The sequence below is a fragment of the Meles meles genome, chromosome 5 (genome assembly GCF_922984935.1).
Source record: "Meles meles chromosome 5, mMelMel3.1 paternal haplotype, whole genome shotgun sequence".
NCBI classification, from domain to species: Eukaryota; Metazoa; Chordata; class Mammalia; order Carnivora; family Mustelidae; genus Meles; species Meles meles.
This window is the reverse complement of record NC_060070.1, coordinates 85,504,083-85,520,289: the sequence shown is the minus strand read 5'-3', so window position 1 is coordinate 85,520,289 and position 16,207 is coordinate 85,504,083. Positions and strand designations below refer to the sequence as shown.

The window sequence follows — 16,207 nt, the reverse complement described above, 5'->3', positions numbered from 1 at the left end:
GCACGGAAGAGTGGGACCGCTTTAATAAAGTGTTTTGTAATGAACAGTTTGTAGCAATTAGTAATCAGCTCCAAAGCAAGCTCCTGAGAAGATTCTTTCCCTCCCCTTAACGTTTATTTTTATTTCGCATTCTATAAGGAATACCTAGGCACTGCAGAAATACAAATACATACCAGAAGGGCAATGACACCCCCACACATTCACCCTATAATTTCCCCCCACAGAGATGTGTGGCCAATGATATGGTGTGTTTGCCTTAATTCATTTTTCTCGACTTTTCCATTCTTTCGAGAGTTTTAAGCACTACCGCCACGACCCAGCACCCCCTCAAATCCTTCTTCAGAGCGCAAAGGGCAGAGTTAGTGCAGCCCCTGCTCTGGGATCCAAGTCTTGACCTGAGGGGGGATTCCCTGAACTTCCAAGCTGGCCATCTCTGTCACTGCTGTATCCAGGCAAGGTGGGACAGGAACTGGGGAGTAGGAGACCCGGGGGGTGGCCATCTCCCCCCACTCTGGCTGGGCCGAAGGGTCAGAAGCAGCAGCCAGCTCTCTTCTTTGGCCTTTTGGGGGTCACCTCCACAAGGGAGTCCTTCAGACGGTCTTCCTGCATCTTGAGTGACCTGTATGGCGACACCACACATCAATCCTCTGTCTCACCTTGAGGGGCAGCAGGGAGGGGCCCGTGGGTGCAGCTGGGGGACTAGGGGATTGCCCCCCGAGCTTCCTCTCTTCCCACTTGCCCTGATCCAGTGCTGCATCCCACATGGCACCCGAAAAACAGGGCCACGGAGACTTTGGCCTGTCACTTTCCTAGCCTTCTTTCCAGCCTCCTGTGTGCCAGCCACTGTGCAAGGGACTCTGAATAGGACAATGAGGCCAGCATGTCCTTGCCTTGAAAGGTGAGGCGACAGAGAGAGAAGGGGCTGTCACAACCCAGGAATGAAGAAGCACACACAGGGACGTGTCCTCAAAGTTTCTCGAAGGATTTAGGCAGGAAGGAGACAGTGTCAGAGCTGAGACTAGGCAGTGGATAAGGGTTCGCTAGCAGAAAGGGGGAGGTGCATTCCTGGCAGAGGGCAATGGTTCAGTGAGAAAGAGAGCTTGGAGGCTGGGGAAATAAAAGACGCTCATTCATTCATTCACGATAGATTTACTGAGTGTGGGCCACTGCGCAGAATCACAAAGCCTAAAGACTGGCCAGAAAGAAGCTTTGAGGCTATAGGGGTTCCTGGCCCTGGGGGCCTGGAAGCCGCATTCAGGAACTTGGGCTTTTGTCCTAAAGCAAAGGGACACTGTCCAGCAGTTGTCCATCAGAGGCTATCCTGTGATCAGGTAAGCGGTTTCCCAGACTCACCCTTGCTGCTTTGTCAGAGAAGGGGCTTCCAGATCATCTTATCTAGGGTCCCTTCCACCCTACTCATTTCCATCTTTTATTGGACTCCCAGTATGTGCCAGGCCCTGGGTGTGGAGGGAGAGGGCTGGACAAAACAGACCCGGCCGGGCCCTCCTAGAGCCACAGCCCCTGGCAGGTGGCAGACAGCAACCAGAAACCAGACAGCTGCATGTACAATTACAATTTGTCCAGAGGGGCTTTGAAGGACACAAACAGGGGACAGGGATCCAGAAAAGTGGTGGGACGGAGAGTGGTCAGGGAGGGCCCCTCCGAGGGGCTGAAGCTGAGTGAGTGAGTGTGCATGTGCACAAACAACTGGACCTCCAACCTTGAGGGCCATTTCCAGACATTTGGTTTTATTCTAAATCTGGTGGAAACTGGGAGGCCTGGCTGGCTCAGCCGGGAGGGCCGTGACTGGCGATCTCGGGGTCATGAGTGTGAGCCCTGCGTTGGGTATAGAGACCACTTAAGTAAGTAAATAAAAATAAAAACTTCTTTAAAAAATTAATAAATCTAGTGGAAGTTACGAGAAAGTGAAGAGCAGGAAGGGGACCCTTTCTGTCCCACCGCACTGCACGGATGAGAAAGCGGGTTGAAGCTTTCAGGAGGTGATACTGTCCTTGAAACCGTAGAACTCCACTCAGACTCTCCCCACAGTGCTCTCTCTCCTTCCCCAGAGGGTGAGCCCTGCGGCTTCACTGTGCTTCCTCAGAGCCAGCCTTCCCTTCCCACAGGAGGGCTCTGGAGGCTGCCCAGGGGACTCTGGGTGGGGAGCAGTGGGGTGGCACTCACCGGGCCAGGTTCACCACGGGCTCCAGGATGTTGTGACCCAAGGCGGCGCTACACTCACCAAAGGAGACTCCCAGCTCCTGCAGGCAGACAGGCGTGTGGGAGCCCACTGAGCGTCCCAGCGGCAGCCCCCCACCACCCCCAGCCATCAGACGGAGCCCCACCCAATGCACCTCTCCGCGAACCCCCCCGGGGGAAGCCAGCCCCACCCCCCCAAGCCTGGCTGGCCACCTGTCAAACATGCCACCCCAGAGACTTTCCACAGCCCCCTCTCAGAGTGACGGTGGAAAGCCTGTGTCCCAACTTGGAGAAATGTCCCTGGGGACATTTTAAAGTATTAGTTTTGGGGCACCTGGGTGGCTCAGTGGGTTAAGCCTCTGCCTTCGTTCAGGTCATGATCTCGGGGTCCTGGGATCGAGCCCCGTATCGGGCTCTCTGCTTGGCGGGGAGCCTGCTTCCCCCTCTCTCTCTGCCTGCCTCTCTGCCTACTTGTGATCTCTCTCTGTCAAATAAATAAATAAATAAACTATTAGTTTTTTTCTTTTTTTTTAATTTCGAAAATACTCAACTGGGAGGGGGACGTAATATTGGAACATAGAGCATTCAGAAAGTGTTAAGAGCAAAATATAAACCCCTCCTGTTAGCGTTTGATATATATTTCCATTCTGTTTCACAGAACCCATTTCCTGGGGGTGAGTGGGCTTCAGGTCATCGTGCTGTTGGATTAAAGCCCAGGAACCCGGGGCTCAGCAGTCCCCGGTCGAACATCAGCGACCTCGCGGGGTTCAACCCCACCTAAACCTGGACTTGCAGCTGCTCTTCTGACTTCACGTTTCATTGTAAGCATTTCCTCCACGCCCTCAAATATTTTTCCGGGACAGGATTCTTGATGGCAAATGCCAGCCTCTCACATGAACCTCCACAGCTTAACCACCAACTGCTGCCAAATGTTTGTTATAAATAATACTGTAAAGAACATCCTTCTGGAACATGCTTGATTATACATTATACGCAGGTATCCATTATGCTGTTCTCTTAGGGATTATTACTTCTGATTCTTTTCTTAGGATAAATTGCTAGAGGAGGAATTACTCTGTCAAAGAGATGAGCCACTACATTTAAGGGGGAAAACAATCCCACCAACCAAGGAGCCACGATGATGAGAAAGGAGAGTAGAAGGGGCAAGATACACAGTATGGAAATGCCAAGAAGGGTTGTGGCAGAGGGGTGGGGTAAGGGCTGGGTTCTTTTTTTATTCCTTATTATTCTCCAGAGTTTCTGGAATGTGGTCAACTTCTACTCATAAATAAATAGTATCCACTGTCTGCCCCAGTGGATGGGGCAGCCCCACTGGTGGGGCTTTTGATGCAATCTTGTCAGGGAAGAATTTGGGTCCCAAGATAGAATAAATTAGAAGGAATATGATGTTAATTAGAGACCGGAGAGAAAATGAAGATTTGATTGGGAATTTTAAGTGAAGCTTTCAAAACCTTTTTTTACCCTGAAGATATTTTTTGTATAGGTCAGAATGTTGTGTGCGGATCTGCTAATTCAATGTAAGGGTCAATGTCATGCCCGCCAGGGCAGCCTCATGTTTGGGTCTGGGATCAGGGAGAGTGGGAGGCGGAGGTGGCCAGGCTGATGTCCACTCTGACCTGGCCTTTGGCAGGGAGGGGCAGGAATGGACAGTGGATCCTTCTCAGTTGCCCAGGCGAGGGGAACCTGTTCACTACCATTCAGGGAGGGGTCTGCCCAGTCCAGGCTGGGTGGGGGGCTGATGTCCAGGTGCTCACCTGGGCCAGTTGCTGTCCAGCCTCGATGGGCACCTGCCGCTCCTCCTCACAATCCATCTTGTTTCCCAGGAGAAGGATGACCACCCCGTCGGGCCCTGATTCCTGCATATAGAACACACGTCCTCAGCCACACATGTTGAGGGCCTGCTCTGCTGTGCCAGGCCCTGGGCTGGATTTGGCCCTGCCCTCCAGGAAACTGACAGGGTACACACCCCCTCCGCCACCTTTCCATGTCACACTCACTCCACACCCTTTCCCCACCCATGACTTTTCCCCTTCAAGCTACAGTAAGGCTGCCCCTCCTTTCTGCCTGCAAACATGTCACCCATTTTCCAAGGCCAGCCTCAAAGGTACCTCCCCCAGAAAGCCTTCCAGGATTGTTCCTGCCCACGTTCCTCTCTTCTTGCCCAAGCACTGAACAGCCCAGTGCTTGATTACACAGGCTAGCTTGGCTCGTTTCCTAATTGTTTCATGGCAATGACAGTGACTATTACCACTAGCTTCTGTTTACTGAGTTCTTACTGTATACCCAGTGTTCTCAAGACAATTTTATCAGTTAATCCTAACAACTGTAGGACAGAAGTTGGAAAATTGAAGTTCAGAGAAGTTAAGTCGCTTGTCCAAGATGATAGAGCTGGGGCAGGGGAGTTGGGATTCAAACCTAGGTCCTGTCAGACCCAGAGCCCAGGCTCCTTCAGTAGCTTACTGCTTTTGCTCTCTTCAACTAGACTAGAAATTTCCAGAGAGAAGACAACATGCCTTTCTTCGTACCCCTCTGCTGTTTTCTTCGTATCCCTTCTCATACTGCAGAATTTCAGTATATGTTATTGAATATTCAGTATATATATATCAATTAAGTACATGAGGGAAAGAACTAGAGATGTGCAGACAGAGGAATTGTCACCTAGAGTGGTACTAGACATGCATTATCCCCAGGCATTAAGAAGACATCACCAAGCTGCTGTATACAGGAAAGAAATGTTCAGAGGATAGAGGAAGTAGTTTGTTTTGGAGGCTGTACTCTGCGGTTGTGGTTTCTTCCTATGACTATGCTCCCAGCTCATCCTGCCACACATGCCCTCAGTGGGTCACATCACCCACATGTCTGCCATGTCATTTGTAATCCTGGGAAAAAAGGGGGCGAAGGCAAGGGTACAAGTTCCTTCTTGACTCCACAAACCAGGGCCAACCCCAACAGCTGTCTGCAGGGAGCCAAGATGGCCGCTTACCCGGAGACATTCCAGCCAGTAGCGCACGTGGGCAAAGCTCTCCTGGGAGGTGATGTCGTACATGAGGACCACTCCATCTGCCTTACGGAGCAGCTGCCGAGTCATGCTGTGGTACCTGCCCAGACAGTCTGCCTGAGGTTATGCCTGGTGGGCGGATCCCTAGCCCTGATCTCTTTGGGGCCTCAGCTACCTCATCTGCAAAGTGGGAGACTTAACCTTTCCTGCCTCTAATTGCTGCCCACGTAGAGTGTGCAGACCTTTTCCTTCTCGCAGTATGATTGTTGAATAGGTAACTGTTCTCATGGCTTGAATTTCAAAAGGTACCCAAGAGTACCTAGTGAAAATTCTGGTGTCCCTCCTCCCCCCACCCACCACCCCACCATCCTCACCACTCAGTCCCTCCTCCCCAGAGGCAGTCCAGTGATACCAGTTTGCAAAGGAAATTTATGAATATACAAAAATGTATGTATGTGTCCATGCACACCATATACATACACATATCCACACACAGACCCTTTCCTCTTATTAAACACAAATACAGTGTAAAACACTCACTGTATTATTAATATTCAGTAATCTGCACTTTGCCTTTTCCAGTTAATTAAACGTCTTGGAGGGGCCCTTGGGTGGCTCAGTTGGTTAAGTGGCTGTCTTCAGCTCAGGTCATGATACTGGAGTCCCAGGATTGAACCCCATGTGGGGCTCTGTGCTCAGCAGGGAGCCTGCTTCTCCCTCTCCCTCTGCCCCTCCCCACTCATGCTCTCTCTTTCCCTTTCTCTCTCTCAAATAAATAAAACCTTTCAAAAAACCCCAAAACAAAATGTTTTGGAGGGGTTTTCCTGTTGGTACATAGAGAGAGTCCACAGTCTTTCTTTGTGACTTCCTAATATTCTACGGATTGTGCAGCTAGACCCTGACTCGGCGGGTCTTCCCGGTCACCTGTTTAGACCATTCCTGGTGCTTCACAACATAAAACCATGCTACTGTGGCCATGTTGCTCTTACGGTCATGGATGAGTTTATCAGAATGAATTTTTGGAAGTGGAACTGCTGGGTCAAAGAAAAGGTGCCTTGAAAATTTTGACCCCTACTGCCTCGCTAGAAAGGGGCGGGCCCACATTTTGGAAGGATAGGAGATCGGGCAGTTGTCCCCTGAGGGCCACGTGGGGATGCTAGCCAAGGGGCCTCTGGCTCTCCTGCCTCCTTGGTCAGCCCACTGGAGCTCAACTCCTTGCTGCCTCCCTGAACTCCCTTTTGGGCACTTAGTTGTCTCTTGCCTATGCTGGAGTCTTCAAGGTCAGGGCTGCCCTCCATCCCTCTGCTCAGCCTGGGGGCCCAGCACTGGGGATGGTACCCATTACCTCTCCTGGCCAGCTGTGTCCCAGAGCTGCAGAACGAAGCATTTGTTGTCCACCAGCAGAGTTTTGACCCGAAAATCCACTCCTAGGACACAGAGAGGGGCATCAGGCCTGTTTCTAAGTTCTCAACCAGGACTTCCAGCCCAAACCTGCCCCAGGATGTACACGTCCCTGACACCAGCCCCTTTGGCTGCTGGGCTTCCTTCCCCCTGGCTCTCCAAATCCCATCCGTACTCAAGAGCCCATATTCTCCAAGAGGCCTGTCCTGACCCCCTAGCCTGTGGGGTTCACGGTCCCTGCAGCACTCCCACCCCTTCACAGTCAGTGCCAATTTGAGGCACCTTGCATTTTTTTGACCTCTGTGAGCATAGCTGTCTTCCCAACTGCACAGCAACCGTTATTCCTCAGGTCACTCTGGACACCCAGTGTCATTATTTTATTTTTATAAATGTCACTATTTTATTTTTATAATACTCCCTGTTTCATTCCTGATTATGGCCTGGGTCTTTCCCTTGCAACCAGACAGCAGGGTAGAAACAGGCAGCCTGGGAGGGTGGGGAGAGCACTGGCTTCAGGGATGACCGATGGCGCTGGGAGCTGTCCACCCACTGCTGCTGTACTAGCTGTGTGACCTCAGGCAGGTTGCTTTACCTCTCTGAGCCTCCCCTCCTCATTTGCCAAGTGACAATATAAAAAAGACCAGGGTCGTGAGTTCAAGCCCCACATTGGGGTAGAGCTTAATTTCAAATAAATAAAATAAATTTAAGAACTATCTATAAGAAAAAAAAAGAATAAAATAAAAAGAGCCACATTGCAGGGGAGGACTGAATGACCCATGTTTGAGGTTTAGCTTGGGGGGGGGGGTGTGCTCTGGAGGTGATCCTTTTATCATTATTCTCTTCTCCCTGGGCCACAGCCCTTCAAGGTTCACAGCCTGCCACCCTGCCATGGTCATGCTTCCAGACCCTTCCTGTCCCTGGAAATAGGAAGGTAACAGTGAAATCCCAGGAGGGTTTAGAAGCTTTGGGGGTGCACCTTCCTGACAACCCCCAAGGAATTTAGGCAGAATAGGGAGTGATGGAGAAGAACTTCCCCATCCCCACTCCCTTTCCTAAGGGAGCCCTGAGGCAGCAGAGCCCATAGCAGGCCTCAGAGCAGCTCGGGGGAACAGGGTGCCTCCTTACACCAGCCCTGAGCTGGTAGAGACCTTTCTACCAGCTGTGGTCCCTGGTGGTGGTTGAAATCTTGCCCCACCCCCCATGCCCTCCACAGGAAGTGGCAGCGTGGGCACCTGACTTGGCAAAATGATGAGGCAGAAGTTTGCCTGTAGCATCCGTTTCCCTTTATTGGCCTCTTTCCTGGACGTCTTAGGAAGCCCAGGGTCTGTAGGAACCAGAGATTATCTGACCCAGCCCCCCTGCCCCATAATATCCAGCCTCGGCTTAACTCCCTACCATGTAGTGTATGAAGGACTCTAACAAGTACGCCTTGCCTTTCCTAACTCTGCCATTATTCCCACTGCCATTACCGTCCCACCTCCCTGCCCACCCCCTCCCCTATCCAGCCACGTGGCCCCTGTGCTGTCCCCAAAACATGTTAGAACTTAACCACGCAAATCGCTAAGAATATAACAGTCATCTCCTCCCCAAGGAATCTGCTAAGGTACACCAGCTGCCCTCGGGAGACGGTCATGCTGAACTCAACACAGGCTAACTCTTCTGGGGTGAGGCATGTGCCCTGAAAGCAGGAGACTGTGGGTCGGAACTTTGCACCCCAGTGAGGGCAGGACCCTTAACCAGGTCCTCAATGATCTGTTTCCCTCATCTGTAAAATGGGGATATGGAAAAGCCTGGCCAAAAATTCACCTTCAGCTATAACTCAATTGTTTCTGGCTCTGGTTCTCCACCCAGCCCCATTCTCGAATGCCAGCAAGCTGGAGTTCTTATTTTCCGAGAGAGGGGTGGGAATGGAGGCGGTGAGGCCAATGGTGGAAATGTTCTCCACTGGGGAAGCCAGAATCCACCGCATTAATAATGAAGCCCAATGGACGATAGTCACCAGGAGGCACCAAACCGCAGCTGGCACCAGGACAGATGTGGCTCACCACCAACCTCAACACCTCCCCCCAACCCTTCCCGCAGCCCATCCTGGAGACGCCCAGCTGGTCAACAGGGTTGTCCCGTCTTTTTACAATTACACAACCTGTGTTTTTCTTGACTGAATTTTGTGGAACCTTCTTATCACATAATAATGGGGGCAGGTCAGTTATCTAAGGAGGGCTTTTGTAAGGAAGGAGGCTTGAAGATGCTTTGGTGCGCTGTAGGTGGTCAGTAACCAGGACCTTCAGTGATGCATAATGGTGGCCTCGCAGAGCCTGTGACCCTGCCCGACAGCAGACTAGGCCTGCTATGGGTTCTCGTTCCCCAGGACACTGAATTTTTAACTGGTTCCCCAGGTGAGGATTCTTAGAGAAAAATCGGAGAACCCATCTTGGAGCCTCTCTTGCATGAAGACAGTCATTTACCCACGGGTCTGGCCCTGGTCTCCCTGAGGACACAAACACACGGATCCCTCCCCTCACCTGTGCCTAAGCGAGCCCCTCTTCATTCCCGAGCTTGCATTTCTGCGGCTCTACACATTGCCAAGTGGTCACAGATCCCAACGTTTGTAGGGAGAGGAGTCTTTGTGTTTGGTGACATCTCACTGGCATTAGACACGATCAAATATTTACTTATAATAACAGCAATAAAAATATTATTTATTGAGCCGGTGCCATATGCCAGATATTATTCTAAAAGCTTGACATGTAGTAACTGACTCATTCTTACAACTATTCTAGGAAGCCAGTGTTCTTGTCCCTCTCATGCAGGTGAGGGTTTGGGAGCTCAGAGGGGTTAATAATCAGCCCAGGTTCATCCTGCTAGTCAATGGCAGAGACGGGATTTGAACTTAGGTGTCTGAGTTCCTAACTCACCATACTCTAGAAATACATTCTGTGTAAGTTACTCAGCCTGCCCGAGGCAGCTTCCTGCCCCAGCCTGGCGGACAGGGCTGGGGAGCGGAGAGGGCTGAGGGGAATTGTGGACAAAGGCAAGTAACGTGGACCCTGCGGTGGCCTGCCCACAAGCCACGTGGGTGGGGACTTGCTTGTTTTCGCCAGCAACTGGCTCTGGCACCTAAATTGCAGGGTGCTTTGTTGATGGGGCACATTATAAGCTAATCAGATCAATGCAGCAAGCAAATTACCTATAATTAGAGATAATTAGTAAAATAGTAAGATTATGCCCATATAAAATAAAGTCTAATGCAGGGCCTACGGCCAGGACAGAATCTGCAGCTTCCCTGGGGGGAAATGGCTCTCTGTGGCCCTCCTTCGGCTCCTTGGCACTGGGGCCCTGGGTCTCCCCTCCCTCCACAGCCTCCCTTCCCAGGTGGGCCCTTACCCACGGTGGCGGTCAGCCCGGTGGCGAAAGAGTTCTGGTGCAACAGGTGCAGGAAGGATGTTTTGCCCACGTTTGAGTCTCCCAGGAAGATGACATGGAAGAGGTAATCAGGGTCGGCAGGAGGCTCACTGCCAATGGCAGACCCTGGGGGTGAGGTCGGCACAGCCTCCCTGGAGTCAGTTCCTGGGTCTGGAGGCCTGTTCTCCGCCGGCGGCTGCGTGGACCGAAGGGAGCCTTGTTCTTCAGCACGAGCAGTTGCAGGTGAGGTCATGGGTTGGGTTTCCAGCTCAGCCATGGTTGGGGGGCTCTGCGTGTGCTCCTGGGGTCCTGCTTCACCCCCAGGCTGAGCCTCTTCCTGGGGAGAGTCCCGGGGAGGTGACTGTGTTCTACCAGCTGCTTCTTCAGCCTCAGCCCATGATATGTCATACGGAAGAGGAGTAGGCCCATGATCTCGCTCGGAGAGTTCCGGATGCCCAGCTTTCAGACCATGGGCCTCACTTGATTCCTCTGGACGGAGGTCTGGCCCACCTTGTCCCACTTGTTTCCTTTCTTCCACCCTGGGCTCTTCTTCTAGATGCTTGTGGGAAAGGGCAGGCAGGCCATCTGGACCAGGGGCCTGGCCATGAGCTTCTCTTGGCGCCCCCTCCTGCACGCCAGGGCCTAGCTGGGCCCACTCTTGTCCCTCTGCAGCAGGCTGACCTCCAGACTCCAGATTCTGGGAGGGCCCAGCCACCCCTGGCATGAGGGCTTTGGCTCCTGGCGACCCCAGTCCTGGCTCAGAGCCGGGGCCGTGCGGGTCCTGACGGAGGGCCTCTCTCTGCCTGGGCGCCTTGTCTGGAGCAGGCTCAGACCCAGGGGTCTTGTCATCTGGATGTGAGGCCTGGAGCTGTTCTCTGGACCCAGCTGGGGCCTGGGGATGGGGGGAGGTCACCTGGGGAGGGGGTGCATCCTCCAAAGGAACAAGCACTTTGAGGGCAGCCGCCACCAGGCTCCCTGACTCTCTAGTTGGGGCCCCTGGGAAGCTCCAGTGGGAAGGGGCCTCGGGGCCAGGCCCTGACTCCTCCTCAGGTTCCAGGCTCTGAGGCTGGACAGGTTGCCCTGGGCTGCTCTCCTGCCCATCCGGGCCCACTCCTTTCCCTTCCTCAGCCCTGGAAGGCATCCCACTGGGGCTCCTTGGAGCACTGTCCCGATCTGAAGGTGCCTCCTGACCAAGCAGCAAAGCATGTGGCTCCGAGATGGAGATCTGCCTGACTACTCGGGGTGTGTGGGGGCCTGAGGGCGTCCTCGGGGTTGGAGGCGGGCTCCAGGAGAGCTGCAAGGCTCTGTGCGAGGAGGTGTTGAAGTCTTTCAGGAGCTGGTCCCAGTTATCCTCCTCCCCAAACAGTCTGGGCAGGGGAGCCTCTTCAGAGGAGACTGCCTGGATGTCTGGAGCCTTCTCCTCTCCTGTTCTGGGGACACTAGGAAGGGTTTAGGAAGTGAAGGTCAAGGGAATTTCTCCCCATTGATAACACCCCACAGCTGACCCCATCCCCCAGTCTCTGCTCAGGCAGTCCTTCTCACCCCGCATGCACCCCCATTCTTTCCCCTTCATCCAATCCTGCCATCTTTCAGGACCTATATGAAGTCTCACCTCCTCCGGGAAGCCTTCCCTGACCATTCTGGTTCATCCCACTCCTCTGAGCTGTAACAGGTAGAGTGAGGGCCTGCCTGGGATTCATTGCTACACTAGCCCCTGCACATGCATGTGTGTGTGTGTGTGGTGTGTGTGTGTGTGATTGAATCCCAAATGTGTGACCTTGGGCACATGATGACCTTTTCCCCCTCTCTGTGCCTTAGTTTCCTTGTCTGAGAAGTGGCCCTGAGCATGTTGACCTGGCAGGATTGTAGTGAGGTTTAAGGAGGAAAACTCTAGATGTGTTCTGGGTCCTGACCAGAGCCTCAGAGAACTCAAAGCCTCCCTCTTCCCTTTCGGGAAGCCCCGGTCCCCACCTTAGTCCGGGGGCGGCAGCTCCTTGCCTTGGTTCCTCCTCCTCCACCTGCCAGGACGCGTGGCCCCTGGTGGCATTCAAACGGCCCCTGGTCACCTGCAGCTGTCCCTGCACCTCCTCCAGCTGTCCGGCAAGGTCTCGCTCAGCCTCCCGCAGCTGCTGGTTCTCTGAGCTGGCCTCCCGGTGGGTGCTGCTGAGGCGGTTCAGCTGGGCCTCCAGCTGAGGGAGTGGGGAGCGTGAGGGGGAGGGAAGCCCGGATGTCCTCCAGGGCAACCAGCCCCTAAAGGCCACCATGGGGCCTCGACTCCAGGCTCCTGGAGACCCAGCTTCAACAAAGTATGGTGGGGGGGGGTTACCCCTTGTGGCCTAATTAGCTCTGTTAGCTCCCATCCGGGAGAAACATTTGAATGGAAGGAACTGAGTCAGACACACAGACGTCTAGCCCCACAAGGGCCCCACAGGTAGATGGGATCACACTCTCCTCTGCTCAGAGGTCTGCAAAGATGGCTCATCTCGGAACCCCATCTGGTCCACAGGCACAGGACTTGGAGACGGAGCATGGCTTGAACACTCAGAAGGGAAAGTAAAGCCTCACAGTGGCATCCAGCACCCTGTTCATTCCCTCCCACCCCAAGAGGTGTCTCTGCCCTCCTCTCCCACTCCTCTCCCCTCCCTCCATCTGCTCCAGCCCATGAGTCTTCTCGTTGCTCCTGGAACTTTCATGGCACACACCCACCTCAGGGCCTTTGCACTCACTGTTCTCTATGCCTGGACTGCCCTTCCCCAGGTATCACCCCTCGTCTCCTTCAGGCCTTTACTTCAATGTCAGCAACTCAGTGAGGCCTTCTTGGACTCCCCTGTCAAAACCCTCTACCCCCTGCCCTGCTTCCCTTCATTCTCCTTAGCATCTTCACTCGCCAGCATGTTCTAGATTTTACTCGCTTACTTTGTTTATCATCCATCTTCCTGACTAAGGCTATAACTCTGTGGGCCGGGGTTTGTGTCATGTTCCTCAGGACCTAGAAGAGTGCCAGGCACTAGTACGCACGCTATTCATAATCACTGGGCGAAGGAATGAATAACTTCAGGAGAGAGGCTTCATGTCTGCAGGGACAGAACTAAATGGCCCCATGTAGAAAGTCCAGTCTCCTCTCTTGGCTGATGGGGCCAGCCTCCATTTCTGAGGAGGAGCTGTGGCAGAGGCATCTGGAAATCAGCCTGTGACGGGAAGCTCTGACCTGGTGACAGAACCTGGCAAGGCAACGGTAGAAAAGGCTCCGGGCACCTTGTCCAGTGCTGAAGGAAAGCCGATTGCCTTGGTTCCATCAGATGGTGATTTTACTAAGGTCAGTGGTCTGGGAGTTGAGAAAGGAAGAGATGGTGGGGCAGGGTCTCAGATCCAAAGACTTAGCCACAATGCCAACTGGCAGTGACTATGGGCTACAAGATCTGGGGTTTCGGGGCAATAGGGAGCTAGGTCGAATTCAGAGACAGTACAAATTGTGATGCATAAAGCACCTACTGTGTGCCAGGCGCTGTGCTAGGCCCTCAAACAGGGTATCTCTAGTCATCCCAGCAGCCTTCTAGGGCAAGGGTTCTGATCTCCAATTCTCTGATGAGGAAACCAAGGCTCAGAGACCTTGAAAACCTGCCCCAGGTCACTCAGTTGACAGGGGAGACAAGAGTTGACCATCACCTTCACCCTAAGCCTTTCCGACCCTGGGACCTCACATTGGCCCAGTGCCTTTCTGTTTCCAAGTACTTTTCCCCTTTATTAGCTCATTTGACACAACTAGCCTAGGAGAGGCTATAGATGTTGTAGCTCATCCCATTTTACAGATAGAGAAACTAAGGCCAAGATGAGCCAAGTTATTACCTCAGATCTGCATGGCTCTTAACTGGAACAGCAGGGATTTGAACCTGGACCTTTCCAGTGGCCCCTCTGCACTACCTCGCCTCATCTCAGAGAAGGGGTCTACTCTCCTATGGGAGTCCAACCGCTCCCCCCCACAGGAATTCTCAGAAGATGGGTGTCAGACTGTGACTCCTCAGAGACTGGGCTCCCAGGCGAGCGCTGTCACTCACCTCCCTCTGGCCTTCTGTCAGCCGTTGAAATTCACGCTCCTTGGCCTCCAAGACCTCCTGCATCTGGGAGCTGAAGGCCAGGCCCCGGGAGTCGCTCTGGGGAGCAGAGAGGTTTCAGCCCCCGAGCTGCTCCCTCTGAGTCCCAGCAGAGGCAAGCCAGCCCTCCCCACACTCCACCTCCACCCAGGCCTGTGGTCTGGGGTCCGGGATGTCCTGGCGAGGCCGGATCTCAGGACCACTTCCCTGGTGCAGGCCGAGATGTGGCAACACAGTGGAGGCCTAGAGAGTGAGACCTGGCCTAGCTGGTCGGGGGGGGGGGGGGAGGGGGGAGAAAACCCATTCCCAGCAGCTTCCTGCTGCCCCACACTGGCCAGTGTACAGACCCACTACTCAGCCAGCAGAGGAGCCCAGGGCCGGGGTCGGGTCGGGCTGCTGGTGGGGGGTCACCTCAGCCTGCAGCTGCTGCTGCTCCCGGTGGATCTGCTGTTCCATCTCCTCATAGAGCTGCTGGACCTCTCGATGGTGGTCGGAGTCCCGCCTGGAAGGGGTGGGGGTGGGGGGACCGGGGGGCCGGTGAGCACCTGGGGACCCTGCTGCTGGCAGGGGTGATCTGGGCCTGGGTTTGGGGTCCATCCCTCTGCTCACCTCACTCTGCCAAGGATCACCCTGTCACCCTGAGAACGGTTATCCCAATAACAGCCCCTGACTCGTACCCCCTTGATATTGGTCACCAGGATCCCACCATGCTGACTCCTGTAACCATCACCAAGACATTTGCTCCCCTGGCCCCTGTCACATGGCCCCCTTTACCCCATCACTCTGTCCCTACTTCCTGCTGTCCATCCCCCACCCCCTAAAACAGACCCTCCCCCCTAGGGCAGTGCTCTGTCCACGCCCACTCCAGGGTCACCAGGTACATTGTAATCTACATGAGCAGTGCCCCCTGGGGTGGGTGCCCTGTGTGGAGATACACTTGCCATTCCCACTGCCACTCAAGGCCCGGCTCTGTCCTCCTCCACAGGTCTCCTAAGCCATCCCTCCTTCCAGCTCAGCCCTGCCAACCAGTTCCCCAGGTCTGCCTCGGACCCCTGGGCTCCAGGCTTCTGGAGCTGAGGGAATTCCATTCATGCTTAGCTAAAAGGTAAGCAGCACATACTCCATGCCAGACATCAGGTGCCCCTGCTCCCGGCCCGGCCCCACTCACTTCTTTAGGGTCAGCTCCAGAAACTCCTTGTCAGCCCGTGCCTCCTGCAGGCGGCCGCTCATCCTGGCCAGAAAGCCCTCCAGGTTGCCTGCCAGCTGGGGCTCCTCCTGCCGCAGCTTCCTCCACAGCTGCCAGAGCTCCGTCTGCCTGGGGAAGGGGGACAGCCAGACCCGAGGTATGAGGTGGGCCCCAGAAGCGGAGCAGGGAGCCCTTCTCCACTTTCATGGCAACACTTTGAGAGACATGGGCACCTGGGCCACAAAAATCTGTTTATACCCTACAAGGTGCAGCTTGAGTTGCCACCTCCTCCAGGAAGCTTTCCCAGATGTACCCTCTCCCTTCTTGAACCCCCACAGCACTTTGTTGCTCCATGATGTGGTGATGAATTATGCCAGGGGAGAGGGGGAACGATTGGGAGCCTGACAGCCCAGGACTGCCTTTGGCCTTCTCTCTTCTCCCACTCTGTAGCTGTGTGACTTCTGGAAACTCCTGTGCCCTCTCTGGGCTTCTTTGTACAATGGGGAGGTGGACACCTGCTGGGTGAGGTAAGTTCACTTGAGAATGAGCCACGCCCAGTGATGGCCCCAGCCTGGGATCTGGCACACGGCTGACTTTCAATTACTGTTGCTTTCGCCTGGATTTAATTAAGTCATGAAGACAGATGCCAGAGGGCTGAGCCAGGGCCAAGCTGCCAAGTGGGTAAGTGACTCCCCACCACATCTGCCCCTCCAGCCTGTCCCCTCAGTCCCAGCAGGCGTGCCCTACAACAAACACCTGGCCCCACCCTCTGAAAGCTTGTCCCCGCAGAGCCTGTAGGTACACAGGCAAGGGTGAGCCCCTTGCTGGCTCTAAGAGACCCAGGGGGTACCTGGGGGGCATGGGAGGAGAGGCAGAGTTCCCTCTTCTCTGGGCATGAGTGAACCCCAT

General features: G+C 54.2%; 1 protein-coding gene across 2 annotated transcripts in view; it reads right to left on the bottom strand.

The window, feature by feature from the left end:
• Positions 1 to 16,207, bottom strand: part of RAB44 (RAB44, member RAS oncogene family) — a 32,413-nt gene continuing 16,206 nt past the window's right edge. For both annotated transcript variants that reach the window (XM_046004140.1, XM_046004141.1), the window contains 10 exons: positions 15,281 to 15,427; positions 14,524 to 14,614; positions 14,077 to 14,172; positions 11,993 to 12,210; positions 10,004 to 11,460; positions 6,564 to 6,645; positions 5,204 to 5,318; positions 3,975 to 4,076; positions 2,185 to 2,261; positions 1 to 619 (listed from right to left, as the gene is read on the bottom strand). In XM_046004140.1, the coding sequence (XP_045860096.1) occupies positions 529 to 619; positions 2,185 to 2,261; positions 3,975 to 4,076; positions 5,204 to 5,318; positions 6,564 to 6,645; positions 10,004 to 11,460; positions 11,993 to 12,210; positions 14,077 to 14,172; positions 14,524 to 14,614; positions 15,281 to 15,427 (2,476 nt within the window). In that variant the 3' untranslated portion in view covers positions 1 to 528. The remainder of the gene's footprint in view (positions 620 to 2,184; positions 2,262 to 3,974; positions 4,077 to 5,203; positions 5,319 to 6,563; positions 6,646 to 10,003; positions 11,461 to 11,992; positions 12,211 to 14,076; positions 14,173 to 14,523; positions 14,615 to 15,280; positions 15,428 to 16,207) is intronic.